Raw genomic sequence first — 19,495 nt, 5'->3', positions numbered from 1 at the left:
CCCCCCCCCCAAGGAGGACAGTCAACGGGCCAGAACTGCAGGGCTGGTAAAGATCCAGATAAGATGGCCAGAAAGAGAGAAGGGGATTTGTGCATCGGTGCGCGCGCGTGTGTGTGTGTGTGTACGTATATGTGAATAAGGGTGGGAGGGCAAACATATATCTTGTCAGAGAGGAAACAAAGAAGAATGAGTGGATGATTGCCTCCATAACAGAGTCTTGGTGTCCTGTTGTTGTGTAGTTGTGTTTGTGCTATGAGACCGTTCCGCAGAACTTTACCCGTGTGTAGTCCAATGACTGACAGATCTGATGTTGCATGAAAAGCAAGTTCAACTGATGAGGGCTCCGACTGAGAGAGGTTTGACCGGTGTTGTGCTGTGAGAGCTTTGGCTCTATGGGAGATCTGTATCATTGGAAGAAGTAGACTTTGAACTCAGTGCCTTTCTCAGTGGCTGACAATGGATTTAAATGAACCAGTTCTTCCGCTTGTGCTACAAGCCAGGACAGACAACCTGCTGGGCTGAACATGGGGTGTAAACAAGGGGAGAAAAGATGAAAAAAAAGATGAAGAGACTAAGAGAAAGAGAGAGCAGAGTTAGAGAGAAGCAGTTAAAAGATGCCACGGTGTGAGGTGACAGAAAATAATAAGAAAGGAGAACAGAACACTGACCAGAAATTGAATACCAGTGGAATGCAGGGAACAATGTGTGACCCAAGTATTACAATAAAATAAAAAAAGGATTTACAAGATATGCTATCCCCACCGTCTCAAACTGTAATCCTTCATGAATAGGGTTCAGCCATACAAGTACTCGAGTACATGCACACCAGACACTGAGCTGATTTAAGTCAATAGTTCATGGTCCTCCAGCTTTATCCTACTCTGCAAATGTTTTATTTATTTTGTTTGCTTGTTATACTTAATACTTAAAGGTGGAGTCAGAGATTCTGGCGCATTCTTGTTGACAATTTTCTTTTGTCAAAATCAGTGAATATCTCTTCACAATCCACTACCAATACAAACTGCTGGAAAAACATCCAGTGTTAAGGCTCTGTAAACAGGCATGTTCCTAACTACCCTTTTGTTTTCATATCAGTTGACAGTTGACAAGGCTATGTAGAATCAAAATAGCTGCCTCCACCTTTAAGACTCAAGACTGCATTGAGTGAATACATCAGCATCCAATTAACTGCCACAAGAACATCTGCGATTTTGTCATTCTCCTCTACATACTCCTAATTTGCAACAAGCTAAATTCTTCCTTAACTTTTTACATCCATAAATACAGTAACTAATACAGTATATTCATATCATTCTTATGATTTTGATACATCATATCCGTGTGGAGCAATGAGGAGACTGTCATGTTTCGGTCTAAAAAGTTTGGAAGTTATTTATAATGTGTATTAAACAGAGTGTTATTATTACCTTATTCTATTCGACATGTAATCAATAAATAACTGATAGAATTAATATTTTTTTGTAAATATACACACATTTTTTTCTTTTTTAAATTGCAACACATTTAAAAAAAAGTTGGGACAGGGTCATGTCTAACATTGTGTTACATCACCCTTTCTTTTGACAACACTGAGTAGGCGTTTGAGCTGAGGACATACATTTTTTACATTTTGAAAGCAAAATTATTTCCCATTCTTGCTTGAAATACAACTTCAGATGCTCAACATTCCGGGGTCTCCATTGTCATATTTTGTGCTTCATGATGCACCAAATGTTTTCAATGGTATAATCTAGTACCTGGCCTGCACTCTGTTCCTACGAAGCCAAGCTGTATGACGTGCAATATGTGGCTCGGAATTGTCTTGCTTAAATAAGAAGGGACATCCCCGAAATAGACATTTTCTGGATGGCAGTATGTTGCTCCAAAACCTGTATGTACTTTTCAGCATTAATGGTGTCTTCATAGATGTGCAAGTTACCCATGCCACACCCAGGGCCGCCCATAAGGGGTAGAAAGTGGTAAAGCTTTCTAGGGCCCAACCACTTGGGGGGCCCATGGTCTTTGGAGGCCAAGAACAAGAACTAAGCTAAACTTTATTTTTTAACTGAAAAAGTCACTAGGCCTATAACCAATTAAAACTTACACCATAACTACAAAACAAACAACATTTATTGTTAAAATGTCAATATCTACTCACCATCTGCTACCCGTGCGTGTGTGTGTGTGTGTGTGTGTGTGTGTGTGTGTGTGTGTGTGTGTGTGTGTGTGTGTGCTGACTCTGGACTGGAAACCATGTGTTGTGAAAGATAATTTTGATTTGATCCAGTCTACCATTGATATTATTCTGGACCATAATATATATATTTTTTTATCACTGCTGTTCCTTTGGGAATAGTGAAGTAAGTACGTATTTGAAATCTATTTTCAAACTATTTTGAGAAACATTCCTCCCCCACTGAACTGAGGGGGATTTAACAGATAAATGTAGTTCTTTGATAAGATGATGCATTACTTTACTTTACTCAAACAATATATGTGGAAGCATCAAACCTAAAGATAGGATCATTAGAAAAGTAGAAATGTTTATTTTTTATTTTATTGAGCGCAGCGGTGTGTAACTGTTTCAAACATCATCCATCCTATAAACCATTTGTGTGCCAACATTGGGTCTGGATATATTGTTGTACAGTTATGGCATATGGATTATTTTACCTGAGTCGTTCTGCTACTTGTGTCTCGGTGTCGTTCTATGAATTGTGAAAAGTATTTGGATCCCATTGAAAAACAGGTTTGTACCTTTTGTAGTTCTTCATTCATGAGGCTAAATCTAGGATTAAAGCAGCTCCGAGTAACATTTAAATATCTTTTAAACAGCCTCATGTTTCCTCTCATAATCATAAATTACCTTTAACAGCAAACGAGACCATCAGTGCAAAGAAAGACGTTTTTATATAGTTTTTATTACTGCGTTTGGTCTGGTCGCACACCCAGTCCGATTTTCGGTTCACGCGTGCATGCTCTATGGTCACATATCCGTATTGGTCGCAGATTTCAGTGTGGCGCAGCAACGCGATTTGAGAAGCCTATCCCTCCAGGTGAGGGAAGGGGAGCGGGAGCCTTGTTTGAGACAGTTATTTGTTGTCATAATGACTGATAACGGGGTTGAACCATCAAAGAAAAAAATAAAATGCAATGAAGAAAAGCTAAAAGGGAGAGTGATAGGCGGGTGGGAGGGCGTTGCCAAGCAACGTATACACAATTTCACGGTAGCGAACTAGACTGCAGTGTTTACTCCTAAATGAATGAGCGGTAGCCTACTAAAACAAAGTTTACTTTGCCTCACCAGCATCATCAGATGACCATTATTCATCTGAAATAGTCATTATTTACAACAACATAAACACATTACCTCATCGTGATCCATACTAACTGCCGTCTCTCGTTCATTTGCTTTGTGTGAGGACACGTAATCTTTCAGCTCTGTGAGAGTAGTTAGGTGACACTGCTGCATCAACTCATTGCAATCAGGTGTGTGTAGCACTGACTGGCATTAGTTGACGCTGTGTCACTAACCACTCTCACGGAGCCGAAAAGAGTCCGGTGCCCTCACACTTTCAATACACGGACATGCACTATATTGCTTCCTGATCATTTGAATCTCGCACACCCGGCACGAGCTAGAAAACAGCTTCACGACAGCTGGCGTCGTAAAAATACTACCGCTTTTATCCAAAGGGGCCGCCTAGGGACCAAGTTACTCGTAGTGGCTTTAAATGATCTCTTTCATAAAGTACACTATGAACACATGCCACATACTGAACATACTGAATAGATCAGACCCAGCTGTCACGCCATCAGCAGGTGGACAAAAGTGTTGATGACATCGGATACCATGAAGATGAGCTGGCAGGCAGGTGATTGACTTTAAGCTAAAAAGTAAATATCCAACTGAATGCTCACTGAAAAGAGAGAGGAGGATGTAGAGCACTTTGCCAGCCATCCCGCCGTTCAGTCTGGCAGCGATTGGCTTGGTAATTAATAAATGACGCACTTAACCATTCCACCTTAATAATATTGTGCTACATTAATACCAGAAAAGATAGGGGAGAGTTCATAAAAAAGTGACATAACAGCACAGTCGACTGTCTGTACGGTCGCAGTTTCCAGGAGAAGAACAATGGCGGCCGAGGGATAATAATGGCTGTCAGGCAGCAGCAATGAACAAACCAAATTATGAGCAGATGTAATAATGGTATTCCCTGATGGCCAATTTTCACATTCAAAGAAACTTTAATAGCTGAAGTATGACATGGCTATAGACTTAATACCTGTCATTAATCTTTCAGGAGTGTCCAATGAGAGGGTCAGCCAAAAGCCAGAGGTGGAATAATATTATCCTTGTTCATACCTTGTTTAAAAGTGCTACTAATCAACATGTCTAAATTACTATGAGTTAAGTGAAAGGGGTTTCACCTAATGATAATCCCACAGAGATCTACAAACTGTTGTGTTTTTATGGCCTGCAACTTTACTGTTCTGGCTCATTCTCTCATGCTTCAGTTAACAATGTTTCCAGCAGGAGCATGAGGCTCTGAACAAACAGACTAAAGTGACTGGTCAACATAGTGGAGTGTTGAAACGGTAAAGAGACAGATACGGTATTTCCCCCGGGAGTTAGAAGAATCAAGACAAAAACAAACAAAAAAATATTGGAAAACAAACAAACAAAACAAATCAATGAATACAGCTTACACTCTTGTTACTTTGTGAAATAATTTGTAGCGTAGGATTGCCTGTTTGCAAGGGTGCTTTACGAATAAGCTTTCCTCGCCCTCAATTTCCGAGTCCCCAAATCCCAAATCTACAAGTTTATTTTGCCGTTGAACCATTCTCAGTCTACACAGTGCATCCAACAAAGCCAACAGTACATAACTGAATGGCACATTCATGTACAGACATTTACGAACTTTCAGATGATGGAGACGGAGCAGCAGTGACTAATAAATAAACCTTTGGTTTACATGAGATATGTATGAAGCTGTAGGATCTGTGCAGTAATAGGACAATATAACACTCCTGTTTGCATCCTCACACACTTAGTGTGTGCATTCTATTGGTATGTGAGTATGTGACAGTGTGTCACTGGATAAGGCATATTATTAACCCACCCAAAGCAATAGCTGCAGCAGTGGAAGGTACCGCACCATCCTAACAAGCCAGGAAAACCTCCCATTGGCACCAACATGATCCTATCTGAATGTCATGAACCATTTGGCCTCACAATAGAGACAATAAGCTAATTACCGGCACTGTCATTACCAAAGCTACAGTGTGTGTTCATACAGAGGTCCAATGATTCACAGCCAGAAAATATTAAAAGTGAACTGTACATCTGCTAATTAACCTTAATTGCAAATGATAGCCCGGGAGGGATCATTCATTATATTGGCATATACACTAGAGCTCAATTCGGATGTTGCAGCGTGTGACAAACAGCACAGCAGGGAGACACGCTCTTTGTCAGATTTTAGTTCCAATTGTATTCAATGCTAAAAAATGCAGCATTAGAGCATTTCCTCACTTTCATTGGGTGTTTACCAAGTGTCTTTCTAATTTCTATGCATGTCTTAAAAAGAAAGTTGTCATCTATGTAACTTTTGGCCTCGGATCAAGTGGGGACATTTTTTTTCCCTTTGGGAGCAGTTGGACGGACTGTGATCATGATCATAAGACATTGAACACACCATCAGCCTCTTTTTCTTTTCTCCTCGCTTTCACTGATGAAATGTGAGACAGATACGGGTGTTATATATATACACAAGCTGTCTCAGAGTTGATGGACAGGTTTTGATATTGGTAGTTTTGAACAAAATGAATCACTTTATCTTTTTAGGAGACAGCTGTGTGGGCTGAAGCCATCCTGATGTCTCCAGTGACAGAATTTCATTGGAGTATTTTAGTTGATCTGCTAGTTCTGAGCCTCCTACAGTGAGTGTAACAATAAAATGAGATCCAATTCCTACATCGGCAGTATCATGGCCTTGTGTTCCATCACTAGAGCTCTGAGTTGGATAGAAGCAGCCAGAAGGAGCTGTGTAGGAGGAGTGACATGGGTGAGGGTGAGGGTGAAGGCAGGGCAGGCTGCAGATTTCTGCTTGTTTCCATCCTGGTTAAAGTGGCAGAGAGTGAAAGCCTGAACCAATACCAGTACAACAGAGGATACAGAAGGCCCCCTTTATTTCCACTTTGCTCTGACCCCTTTGGTGAATTGCTAACATGCACGTCTGGATCAAGAAAATATAATGCAAGGACACACATCTCAAAAAACAGTGTGCATTATGGCGATTGAATCACTATACAACAAGAATAAGCGATACACATAGTAAGTGTGATGCATAAAATGAGGATCACAACCCTTTTCAGTGTCCATATCCCATATCCTGCAACTTCAAACGCTGCAAAAGGTCAGCTGTCTAAAGGCGGCTGGAGCTGGAAGGACTCCAAAGCAGCTGGTGTGGAGAGAGCCAGTGAGAGGTCTGATCATCCTAACCTGGCAGCAACCCCAACTGTGTGGGCGTCCCTCACCATCTCTGCTCACCTTTTTCATTCCATTTCTCTCTTTGCCTGTCTTCACAGCTTATACAGATGCAGTGTAATTTGCACAGAAATACCCGCGCACGCTCAAGATGAATCAGTGGAGCATTCGCCTCCTCCCACTGTGGCCGACTTTGTCAGATTTTTTGGGAAGAAATCATTCATATTAAATAGATAGTAAGGAGGGGAGATATATGAATAACAACTCTTAGAGGGTGTGGCTGATGAGCCTTTGGGTGATACTGACATTTCACCACAGAAGAGGATTCACACGGCTGTTATAAAGGGCTTTTAGGTAGAGGAGCATATTGTGCTCTAGCAGGATAAATGCCACCCACAAAGGCCGCTGTTCCCCTATTTCCTCCCAGTTGAAAGGGCCTTCAAATATTCATAGTCATTCTCATCAATAAGGGAGAGCTGCAGTCAATGTCTCACCACCACACAGAAGGCTCTAATTGGGTTGAAGCTGAAAGGCAAAAGGGTTGGTGGTGGGGCCACCTCAGCCACAGTATTTAGGAGCAAATGGGTACTTCAGTTTTGTGGCCAGTGATTGTCCGGGCCCATTATGAGATCTACTGCATGGATTTGCTTTTGCAAATTAATTCCTGTGTTGAGGAGCGTCCCCTAGGTCTGTCGGTAGGGCCCATAGAAAATAGTCTTTTTTAGGAAATTTGATCATTTGATTAAAGGAGTAAGTCAAAACATGGCTCAGCGCCTCTCAATCAATAGCCCTCAGAAGTCAACTAAATAGAATCCTTCCTTGGCCATCTGATTCAAGCTGCTGAAAAGCCAGTGTATGAATGACGACAAAGCAGCAGGTGTAATATTTTAAAACCTAATGTCCATCCTGAAAAACAGTGGTTCACCGACAAAGTAAAAATCTTGGACAAGCAAAAAGCTAAGCAACACTGTTGGTCATATCCTGTTTTCCAAAACCCTTTTATCACATTTAGAATATTAACACAACATTAATGCAGCTAAAGGCATGGATTTGTAATACCCCTAAAAATAATTACAACCCTAAATGTTTTCAATCTGAGGCAACCATTTGTTTTTTTGGAACTTTTGAGAGCAAATATTAGCATTAGGTTTACAGATTAATGCATTTGATTAGTGACAGAGAGAAACATGTGTGTTAGCAAGTGTACGCACGTGTACTGTATGTGCTATGTGTAATCAATGTGCTTGCATTGGAAATCAAAAGGAGCATGCTGAGGGTCCCATGCAAAGCTACACATAATTTAGTCTCTGCCATGCTTAGATGGCATATCAGATGTAGAGGATAGTGCTTAAGAACTCCTGGGTTACACCAATAGCGTGCAATTTATTTGACACCACAGCTAATCTGAATGCTCCATCTTATTCCAACGTGTTATCTGTAAAAACACTGAATCTGTTTTTAGCTGTGGTGTGTTAACGCCCAGTGCGCACAATAAATCTCCACCTCCTGTGAGCAGGAGATGAATTACAACGCATTCATAGGGAGAAAATTACCTACATTAGCTAAACAAAAGACTACTTCTTATACAATGAACCCAGCCTACAGTAAGAAGTGAGGTAATTCCAGGGGGAGCTGTGTGTTTTATAGAGAGAGCAGGAGATAGATCACAGAGAAAAATAAAGAGTTGATGACTGTATGTTCCCAGAACAGAAAATTCATCCTCATAACAAAATGCTTCCTGTTATGTTCAGGATAGACATTGCTATTGAACAGTAAAAAATAAAAGCTGCATTTGATTATGGTTGTGCTGGTGATCTGGTGAACAAGCAATGTTTTTTGAAAATTAAAAAAAGCAAGACAATTGCATAATCACATGATTAGATTCATGATTCATATGTAGATTGTTTGATAGAAAAATGCTGCTCGCTATTGAAAACAGAGCCCCTTTTACCCTTCAGTACTTGCTATCATATGGCGCTTTTCCACCGCATGGTATCAGCTCGACTCGACTCGACTCAACTCGCATTTTTGGCTTTTCCACCGCAATTTCATGGTACCTGGTACCACGTAGCGGCTGCTTTTTTGGTATCGCCTCGCTCTAGGTTCCAAGCGAGCTGAGCCGATGCTAAAATGTGACGTCGGCAGACGGCCGGCCACTGATTGGCCAGAGACTATTGTCTGGCCAATCAGTGGCCAGAGACTACCGGCTTCATTCTGTTGTTTATTCTCCCCAACTCTCCGGGACTTTTGAGTGTATTTACGCCGCGTGCAGCCTTCTCTGGCTCTCTTTCATTTGATTTGCATCACAGATGTGAATTTATTTTCCATATATTCGCTAAGCTCAGCCAGTGTTGGTTGTTGGGGAAGTTACTTATCATACGAGAGGAGACATGTAGGGCAGCTAGCAGCTAGGCTAATAGTAGCCAGCTGGGACAGACATGATAGCGAGCGATTACATTACAAGCCTCGGACTGAACTGATTACCTCAATAAAATATTCAGGCTGAGACACGGCTTGCATTTGAAAACACGTATCCTGAAACAAGCACTAAACAGTCAACTTTAAACACAGTGTTTACGTGCATAGGGATGTACGTGACGCATCCCTACAGCTGACTGTGTGGCAGAGTCACACATCGGGACAACAACCATCCCTTTTAATGGCCCGTAGCAATATTCTTCTACTTATTTTAGCAAACAGATACAAGGGGGGTATTTCTTAAACATTTTTCATCCGTGTTTTTGGCGGTTGGTTCAGTTAATAGTGCAACAACTGCTCGCAATTTCTGCTCTGCTACTTTGCTCCGGAGTAGGCTTTCAGCCCCTTACGACGACCCCGCCCACGTTCAGCAGGTACTATTTGCGGTGGAAAACGACCCGTGCTGCTACCAAACCAAGTTGAGTCGAGTCGAGTTGAGTCGAGTCGAGCTACATTTGCGGTGGAAAAGCGCCATAAACTATTCATCATATTATGAACAACATCATTGTCATTAGGCAAATTGAAAGATAGATAAGAAAATTATTGTACATTTAAAACATTGATAAAACTGCTTGCAAACTACAAAAGATTGACCAAGTGTCAGGCTCACTGATGAATTCAATTGCCATCTGATTAAATACAGTACATGTCATCCTCTTAATATACTCTCACACTGCAAACAATTTTATGTTTTTTGTTTAACATGGTTACATTTCTGTCTGAAAATACTCAGTATTTTGGTTTGGCAACTTTATTTACATGAACATTTTGTCGCAGGTACCTTAGTGTCACCAGAGCTTCATTGTGGTAACTGGTTGACTTGGCCAAGATGGAACTGTTTTGTCTGGTGCGGCTTTGTGGTGAAGAGGATGGAGTTTAAGGGTAGGATTATGAGTTGAAAACAAATCTGAAATTACAAAGGATCCAGTACAAACAGAGGGGTATACTACGAAGAAAACTCAACAGAGCCCGGCTCTCTTTTTTTGATCTGGTTCAACATGACACATACCCTCGCTCAGAGCTAACCGGTATCACGAAGGAAGTTATCAACCTCTTATGTTGAACGAGGGTTTCGGCTTCAGGCTCTGTGCGCGTCCCCATGAAAGGGGGCGTTTGACCCGTCATTTGACTCTGCTTCCGCACAGACTGAACTGATCTTGTACCGCTAACTTTACACAAACGGACTGATTGCGAGCAGCTGAGTTAAAAAAAAAGTGCGTCGCTGACTTCACTCAAGAGGAAGAGTTTGTCAGTCTGAATGATCACAGAACAGCAGAAAACAGAGAGCCGAAAAAAACTCTTACTTCAAATAAGGAGAGAGTGGAATGTTGTCAGAAAATTGGGCTACTGAATTGATTAATTTATTTTACAGATTGTTCTCGCAGTGCGTAATGTGACATTATAAAGCAATTAAAAGGTTGAACTCGGATTTAAACAGTACACCATTTAGCCTAGTTGATAATCCTACACTTAAGAATCTGATTTAAGTCTGACACTGTCCCCTAATGAATAGCATAGCCTATGTGGAAAATCACTTTAGTTTTGGACATATCAAAATTAATACAATTTTGATTTTGATTTAGGCTAATAGCCCTTTATTTGCATCTTATAAATACCATTAAAATAAATAGCCTAGATACAAAACCTGTAGTCTGTATTTTCCGGACAAATATGAATCTACTGTGAGAAGCTTAACCTGCGAGTCTGCAGCGATGTCCGAACTGTGACGGCTGTCACCTGTCACGTCCAAACTGTAATCGCTACTGATGAAAAGGAAGAAGCCTTCAGTGAAATAATGTTGCAACCTGTGATTTTATAGAACGCTTCATTAAGAGCCAGTGTGTGTAGATCGGCAGGTAAAATCATTTGAGGTGAGAGCATAGAGTGGCGCTGCATACAGTAGGTCTAGGCTATTTTACATTTTCTGCATCAATAACTATGCATGTGGCAAAAAGCCGCAGCGCGATTTTACAGTTCACTCTAAAGTAAGCCTTATGTCACGGCTTCGTTTCGTTCATTAACTTTCTCGTTTACTCAGTGAGAAGTATCGCTCAGACAATATAGTCAGGTCCGCGGGATTTCAAAAGGTGTAGTTTCCTTAAAGTGCAGAGCTCCAAGAGCTGAATTTAAGGCAAGGCAAGGCAAGTTTATTTATATAGCACAATTCAAACACAAGGCCACTCAAAGTGCTTTTAAGCTCAAACTCTGGAACAAAAACTGGTCTGGGCAGGTTAGCCGTGCAGCCTCTGTTACCACGGTGATCTAGCCAGGTAGAAAGAGAGCCACCTTTCGTGATACTGAAAACTCTGGCTTTAGACTCGACAGACCTCGCTCAGCCCTTAATCTCGCTTTGTAGTATACCCCTCTGTGTGCATGTCTTTGCTTACACGTATTTATTATTAGTTGTGTACCCATGTTTATGCAACGTGTGCAAGAGCACTCTCATACACATTTTTGTGTGTGTATTTGTCTGTGCTTTACTTGTTGGCATATGCCTGCGAGTGTGGCTGTGCTGCCCAAGAGGTAAAGCCTGTGTTATTGTGCAACCCCCCCCCCCCCCAGTTTCTCAGCTGTGTGTGTATACAGTCAGAGCAGTGTTACAACAGACATTGCCACCACGTGTGGCTCGGCTGGGAGCGGCTGTAGAATGAAAGATGAAAAAGGGGGAGAGAACAGGCAAATGGAGGGAGGAGAAAGAGGTGTACATAATTACATGGCAGAGCAGAAGCTCATCTCTAGGTACTCCAAGAACCCCCTTCCTGATTTCTACAGGGCAAACCCATCCCCCACACAACCCCCACCCTCCTTCATGTCTTCATCTGAGAAAAAACAATCCATCAGACAAAGGTCAGTGTACCACCAACACACACACACACACACGATAACACGAAGAAAAGTAATTTGAATACTTACGTCAGGTGAACATGGTTAATAGCTAACCCAATATATACAGTATATATTATATAACAAGGGTGCCGTTCGGGTTGAATAACACGGATTGTCCATGTATGGTAATGCTGCTACACAGATCACTATATATACAGTATATGTACAGTAGCCCATATAAATATTTGCATTTGTTTGACTCACCATCATTGCAAATGAGGGTCACTCCTCAATTGAGCTCTCAATTATATATATATACTGCAAAATATGTATATATATATATATATATATATGCAGTATGTATATATATATATATATATACACTGCAAAATTTAAAGAGAGGCTTATGCTTACAACCAATAACTGGCTTGTGTTTTTTTCAACATGTAATTAAAGATGCATCATGTCTCAGATTCTTGATAGGGGTTTAGTTGCTGCTCTGTGGGCATAGGATTACACATGTAGCTCCATTTTGGTGTAGACAGATCACTGTCAAATGTGCCATACCCAATGTGCATAAGTTTGAAAAGGTATTGTTGTCACAACACTACACCTTTAAGAACACCTATCATGCTTTTTAATCTTTTCTGACCTAACAATGTTGTTATAATGTTTTATAGTCATGTTAGACGATACCAAAGTGTCAAATCATGATTTACAATTTACATGGATTTAAACTTATTCTCTGCTTACCGTCTGGGGTGGCTGTGTACAGCGCTCAAAACTATGGTGCCTTTTGTATCGAACAACACAGATTTTCCATGTTTGGAAATGCTGCTACAAGCTAAGGCCCGTCCCTGCCCCGCCCTCCCCTGCCTACTCAAACCTGGCGCTCTCGCACTGCAGTCCGCTCTTCTCACTTCACAGTATATCTAATAGGTCCATGCAGTGTAGCGAGTATCAGAGGCTAATGAGGTTCCAGGCTTAAAGAGAGTTCGGTTTAGGCTCTAAACAGAACATCTTCGCTGCGAGGCTATAAACAATGCCAGTGTGAGAAATAAAAAGGCATTTTTGGACACTACACCACAAAAACAGTTTCTAGTAGAGTCACAAAATAAAAATCTGAACCCGAAACATAGTATATTATGGGATCTTAAAGAATAGGCTATTTTCCAAAGCTAGCAAGAATCATTCATTTATCTTTGTGTTGCCTCACAGGTATTGATGCCATAACCAGAATAAACTTGTTTTTATACTGGGCCGTGATAGGAGACAACATCAACAGTCCTTTTTTAAAGAAATGTATTCCAAAACGTATCTGAAGCTTGTATGAGGCTTTATCAGAAATCCAAATAAGACAAATCAAGTGCATACATCACTTTAATAGAAAGCCTATTAGGAAGGGATTTATAAACAGCAAGTTGAACACAGTTTCCATGTTCACATGGACACCCTAGTTTGTTTTTTTAAAAGACAACCACAATCAATACTGGCAATCCGGATTACAAATTACTGCAGTCTGCACTGTCTTCACATAATATGCTATTCCGTTTAAGAAGTGATGAGCAAATAAAAGTAAAAGGAACAGTTTGCAAAGAAGGGCATTGAGTGGGTTTATTTTGATGGAACTTCTTTGTTGTCGTCTGTCGGGCACAGGCCCACCTGCGCATTACTGACCAATCGATGGATGCCATCCTGCTTGAAAAATAAAACGAGAGTCTGATGATTCTCAGTCTTAGAAAATATATTGACCCCGTTTGTGTGAGATTTCCTACAGCTGTACAACTGCAATTCATTGGGACATAAACAGGAGTTTATAGAGGCAAAACAAAATTGGAGAGAAACCTTCAAAGGTTGCAGGTTAGCCTAAATGTACAAATAAGTACAAATAAATACATTCAAGTTATTCAGGTTTACCAGGAGTTGCATACACAGTGACACAACTCAAGTACAAGCAATATTTTGGACATTTCAAATATTTTCTTTGGTAATTTTTTAACATGTAAATTATTTTATTTTGACCATCTTATGTCAAACTGAAAAGGTTTTGAATGTTGTGATGTCATGTAGACACGCAGTATATAAAAAGAAACACACTGTGCAGTGGGATTAATATCGCCAAGCTTTCTCACGTTGAAAAGACAGCTATTCTTTGTCTGTTAATTGGGTAGCTGGATAAAGAAAACAAGCTCAGTTTCATTTCATTGAGCTGCAGTGTACCCAGAACCAATAAATCATTCTCAAAATGAAAGAAAGCAGCTGTAAAAGATCATGCCATTTTTATTATGAATATCCAAAGCAATACTTTATTAACTACTGGATCATAGACAGTACCTCATACCCCCCTGAAGAGCTGTTTTAATATCCTTATAATTTAATATCCTCTGCAGGATTCATTTTTTTATCTCTTCCTCACACTGCTCCCTGCACCAACACTCAGAGACAGCAAATGAAGATGCAGTGCATTAAGTGACACCCCTGAATAATAATGTCATGGCAATAATATGAGGATATTTTTTTTATATCCACAAGGTGGGAAAATAATTATATTTGCACTTTAATCTCATGTGAGAGGAGTATAGCTATAAATAACAGTTGCAAGAGTTCAATGCGTGCATGCTTTTCCCAGCCAAGGGAAGGGCTTGTGGTTAAGGGTGCGGTGAAATGTTGGTTCTTAACCAGGTCTATTTCTGGTTGTCAGGTATTTTTCTGATCCGATGTCCAAACCAGATGATGGGTGTGATTGATTTCAAACAATAAACACAACATAACAGAGATGATGAGTCAAATGAAAAACAACTATGAAAGGAATGACTTCTAACATCCGAGATGAGACGGTCTGCAAGGGGAATTTGAGCCGTCATTGGGTGACCAATGTCAATCTTTTGTAAACACTTTATGGGTGTGACAGAAAACATCTTGACACACTCTTTCCTCCAACACAATGCATATTGCTGTGGGATGACTTTCTAGAAATGAAAGAAGGACTGACAGCAACCTAGACGGAACTTGCTTTCTGCTGGCTTCCTTATACCCAGAACGCCTTTAGTACAAGTTTACAGCCATGATGTTTTCCATGCCTTTTGATGTTGGCACACCAATTAGTCACACGTTGTTTCCCTCTGACCTCTTGTGGCATTTCTCCTGCCAAAACCTGCAGGGCTGCTGGAATGGATGTTGATTTCAATGGTCCCCTGAACAGTCCCACAGCTTGTGATTGAACTTTCATTAGGCTTCTACAACACATTGTTTGAGGCATGTTGACGAATCAAACAACCGTAATCAAGAAACCAGCCACCTTGATGCTAACATATTTATTTGGTGAAGCATACTATTCTGCTTAAGCACCTCTTGACCTAACACACTCTGACCATTTTCCTCAATTATATTAGTAAAGTCTGACCAAGTTAACTTAGAGTAAAAAAAATGCTTGTCTTTCACCCTCCCCAAACATCTTCCATATATATGTTGTGAATAACTGTAGGATTATTTCAACATAGGGCATATTTCTAAGTAAACACACAGACTCTGTACAAGATTTGTCCTTTGATTCCTGCACCAGCAGCAGCAGTAGTGCTTATTTATAAAAGGAACATCTATCTACAAATAGGATATTGCATTGGCATCAGACACCCACCACACCCAAACTGTCACCCACACACACGCACACAATAAAGAACCTTCTGTCAACAACAACTATCCTCCGAGTCTCTCTTGGACGTCTTCTACTTTTGGTAAATGTAGTGGGTTAAAGGCCCCTATCGGCCTACCTTTTAATCCACTTCATAACCTTGTTTGATTTCCTAATGTATCAATGAAGTGCTTTACTTGTAACACATTTTGAACTGAACATGTTTGCCTTTGAAAAGGTAATAAGGAAACATTTGATCTCCACTAATTTTTGAAGATGATGGACAGACTTTATTCTTTTTGTGGAATGGAGCTTTGCAGAAGTCCATGTAGTTACAGAAGTCATTGTATAGTCATGTGTTCCATACACCCTCTATGCTGCATCACCTCTGTCTGGAATTTATTCCTCTTCATTTCCCCAGCCTCCAACTATTAACATGTATTGGCATTTAAGTTGTGAATGTATTTGGCACGTGTTCATGGTCATTGCATGTTGTCTCAGATGTTCAAAACGTCACACTAGTATAGGAACACCACCAATGTATGATGCATTATTGCTGCCATAGAGGGTTAAAAGTTTGTCTTGTCTCTCCTGTCGGAGCTAGGGTATTGGTTGGCTAAATTGAAATCCCTAGTCATACACCCGCAGCCCAACCTGACTGACTGCTTCCTGAATCTCCCTAATGATATCATGGATTTATTAAGACAGCTGGATAGAGCATCGCCACTCAACCTTCCTGCCAATTTGTCCCAGTTGCCTCTCGACCGTGTCTACAGGCAAGCCAGGAAGGTGCATGCCAGCAGAATAAATACTATCGCACATGTACCATGGGAATCATAGTGGAAGTAAGCCCACAATCTAACATTCAGAATCTAGCAGCAAAACAATATTTTGTTCTATTTTATTCAAGTTTGGGCGTCATCTTTGATTCTTGTGTCCTGTTCATACATCTATAGATGATATGTTATCATGCTATTATTCTATTGCTGATGTCAATAATGATTTAATGGGTTGTACAAAGTGTGGAACGGTTATATTTTATGATGTTTGTCTTGGCATATGGCAAGAAATGTCAGCCCAGCGCAGATGGGGTTTCCTTTTCCATAACAGCAGGGCTACTCATCTGTGCATTCAACTGATGATGCAACGCTCGCTGGGGCTTATGTGTGTGAATGTTTTTGACCAGATAGTGTAGTCTATCATCAACCAGCTCAACTGTCTGTTAGCTTAATAAAAACATAATTTAAAAATGATGCGCCGCCGTTTGGGTCGGCGCGGCCAAAAGTGCCAGTGGAAAAATGCCATAATACACCCATTTTGGATTGTTTGATCAGGTAAAGACACGGTTACATTTATGATCAGATGTCATTGGTTGGTCACTTTGTGATTGATTGAAGTTTTCCAAGGGTTAGGGTTCTTAAAAAAAAAGAAAACGTTAAATTACTTACATACATTTTTTAAGGGAACCCCTTGTAAGCTTTCAAACCAAAGTTGTTAGGTAGAAGTATTTAAGTCCTCAGTCCTGCGTGCCAACAACTTCTACTGAAATATGGAGTGAGTATAAGCTCAGAGGAGCTTTTATTTCATTAGCAGCTGGGTTCTGTGAGCATCCCAAGTATAATACAGGCTTTGCAGCGCCCCAGGAGAATCTAGAGTGGCTGTGCCAAAAGTCAGGAATTGAATCACAATCTCTCACTCTAATCCTTTCTTCCACATTCACATGGGGGAAGAGAGAGAGAATACTGCTCTAGTCTTCACATGGGAACATGCATGTACACACTCGTCTGGGCCAGTCTTCATTAAAAATATGCAGCAAATACTGGAATAGGGTTTTTCAGCTTCCTCCACAGACACCACCCCTACAAACCATCCGTAGCCTCCAGAGGAAGTCACTCGCCATTACCCAGCCTAATCCCTGAACATGCTGCTGTCTCCTACTAATGGACTGACAGTAGTGTTGTAAAGCATCTGGGATGTGAGTTGAGTGGTATGCAGCCTGCATTACCAAGCACCTTATTGGCCAAGTCAGTGCCCAGAGCTGTTTAGTGTTCTGTTGTGTTATTTATTGAGATATCCTAGTTTGTAGTCCCCACGTGAGGAAAAAAGGAATGCTAGTAATTCCTGAGATGTTAAATCGCTGGTTATAGAAACAACACAAGCCACCTCCAGTTTGGCAATGGATGACAATATCTCTCTGGTATGATTAGCCAAATTTGATCTAAGTCCAAAAATACCTTGGAAGTGACACATTTTAAAAAGTTGTGTTTGAGAACTGGCATGTTGATGATTTTGTAATCCCAAGCAAATGTAAAATTTTTACATGATGCAAAGTTGGAGATAATTGATTTAATTAGTCCATTATAATTGTCCTCTGTGAACAAGAGCAAAGTCAGTACACTGAACAATTTGAGAAAACATTTATAAATGTATTAGTTCACGTAGCGTGTGTGGTTAGCAAAACTTTGTAAGTAATGAACACAGGGATATTTGCTGTCAGTCCTTCTTTCATTTCTAGAAAGTCATCCCACGGCAATATGCACTGTGTTGGAGGAAAGAGTGTGTCAAGATGTTTTCTGTCACACCCATCTTGGGTCTCATCTTGGAAGTTAGATGTCATTTCTTTCATAGTTGTTTTTCATTTGACTCATCATCTCTGTTCTTTTTCTAACTTTGTTCGGTGTTTCACTATGGGAATCGCCTCAGCGTGAGCTACTACGGAAGCTCCAATTACACCACGTCTGTCCTCGACAGACAGGTCGGACTGTGCCATGGGGCCCCGCCCCCTGCACTTATACAGTCGACCATCACATAATTTTCGCTTTCTTCCCGTGAGAAAGCTACTCAAGCTCCCTCAGCTCATCTAGGCTAGCTTTAGCTGCTTAACAGTTCACTGACGTGCCGTCAAGGATTCCGTCACCGAACGCGGTTACAGGCTTTTAACCTGGATCGGCTGAGTAAGTACTTCGTAAGAAGTTATCCGTTTGCTACACTGTATTCTCCGGGCAGTGTCCGCGTAAAGGCGAGCTGCTACTCCGGCTACACTGTATTTGTTTACCGGTGTCGCTGGTTATGGTGTCGTTTATATTTTACGGCTAACGTGTCAAGACGAGCCTAATTAAACACGCTCAAGACCCGCATTCATGCACTCACTGTGCGTCAATGCCGGAGAAAATACTGGAAAGGAGGCTGAGGGTGACAGTGGCTAACAACCAGGACCCCTCCCTGGCAGTTACCACTGGAAAGCATGTTCAACTTAACTCTAACCTACAGGAGAGATGCTGACATCGTGGTGAGGCATGAGCTCACTATCAGGGACCAAGGAGTGAAAGATGAATTTGTTCTGCCCAAGAAAGACAAACTGGTGTGTTGGATTGTCACAAACAGAATGGCAGCCTCTGGGACAACTGTGAGAGAAAAATATTATCAGGATCTGTCCAAACACGTTAAGGTCCATCTCTTTGGAGGTATTACAGGTCACCTCTTAGGCTATGATGAATATTACCCAACTCTTGCCAGCTGTAAGTTCTACCTCTCATTTGAGAACTCCATCCACAAAGACTACATCACTGAGAAGGTGAATGGGCCCCTTGTGGTGGGGACAGTCCCCGTAGTTTTGGGTCCACCAAGAGAAAACTGTGAGCAGTTCCTTCCCTCTCACTCTTTCATTCACATAAATGATTTCCCTGATGCAAAGTCACTGGCAGAGTTTCTGCTCGACCTGGACAAGAAGGATGAGGAGTACATGCGTTACTTTGAGTGGAGGGAGCTCTACACAGCCACTCCTCATATCCTGACACTCGGAGACAGACACCTTCATCCCCTCTGCCTGACCTGAGAACACATTTCAAAAGACAAGAATTTCCATGTAGTTCATGACCTCTATAAGCAGTGTTGGGAACGTTACTTTAACAAAGTAATTAGTTAGTTACTCACTACTTGTTCCAAAAATTAACTGAGTTAGAAACTGAATTACTTTATAATAGAAGTAACTAGTTACCAGGGAAAGTAACTATTTGCGTTAGCCTACTGTAAAAAAAGAAGTTGCTATGTCAACAAATTTGGAT

The 19,495-nt window shown here is 41.0% G+C and overlaps 1 protein-coding gene across 1 annotated transcript; it reads left to right on the top strand.

Moving 5' to 3' along the window:
- Window positions 1-18,675: 18,675 nt before the first annotated feature.
- LOC307250894 (4-galactosyl-N-acetylglucosaminide 3-alpha-L-fucosyltransferase 9-like) lies at window positions 18,676-19,266 on the top strand (the record flags this gene model as incomplete). Its single annotated transcript, XM_080028162.1, has 1 exon — window positions 18,676-19,266. The coding sequence occupies one exon, from the start codon at window positions 18,676-18,678 to the stop codon at window positions 19,264-19,266; it is 591 nt and encodes a 196-aa protein (XP_079884288.1).
- Window positions 19,267-19,495: the final 229 nt, after the last annotated feature.

This window comes from Ammodytes marinus (assembly GCF_949987685.1).
Source record: "Ammodytes marinus genome assembly, chromosome: 1".
NCBI classification, from domain to species: Eukaryota; Metazoa; Chordata; class Actinopteri; order Uranoscopiformes; family Ammodytidae; genus Ammodytes; species Ammodytes marinus.
This window is presented reverse-complemented; position numbering and strand designations above follow the sequence as displayed.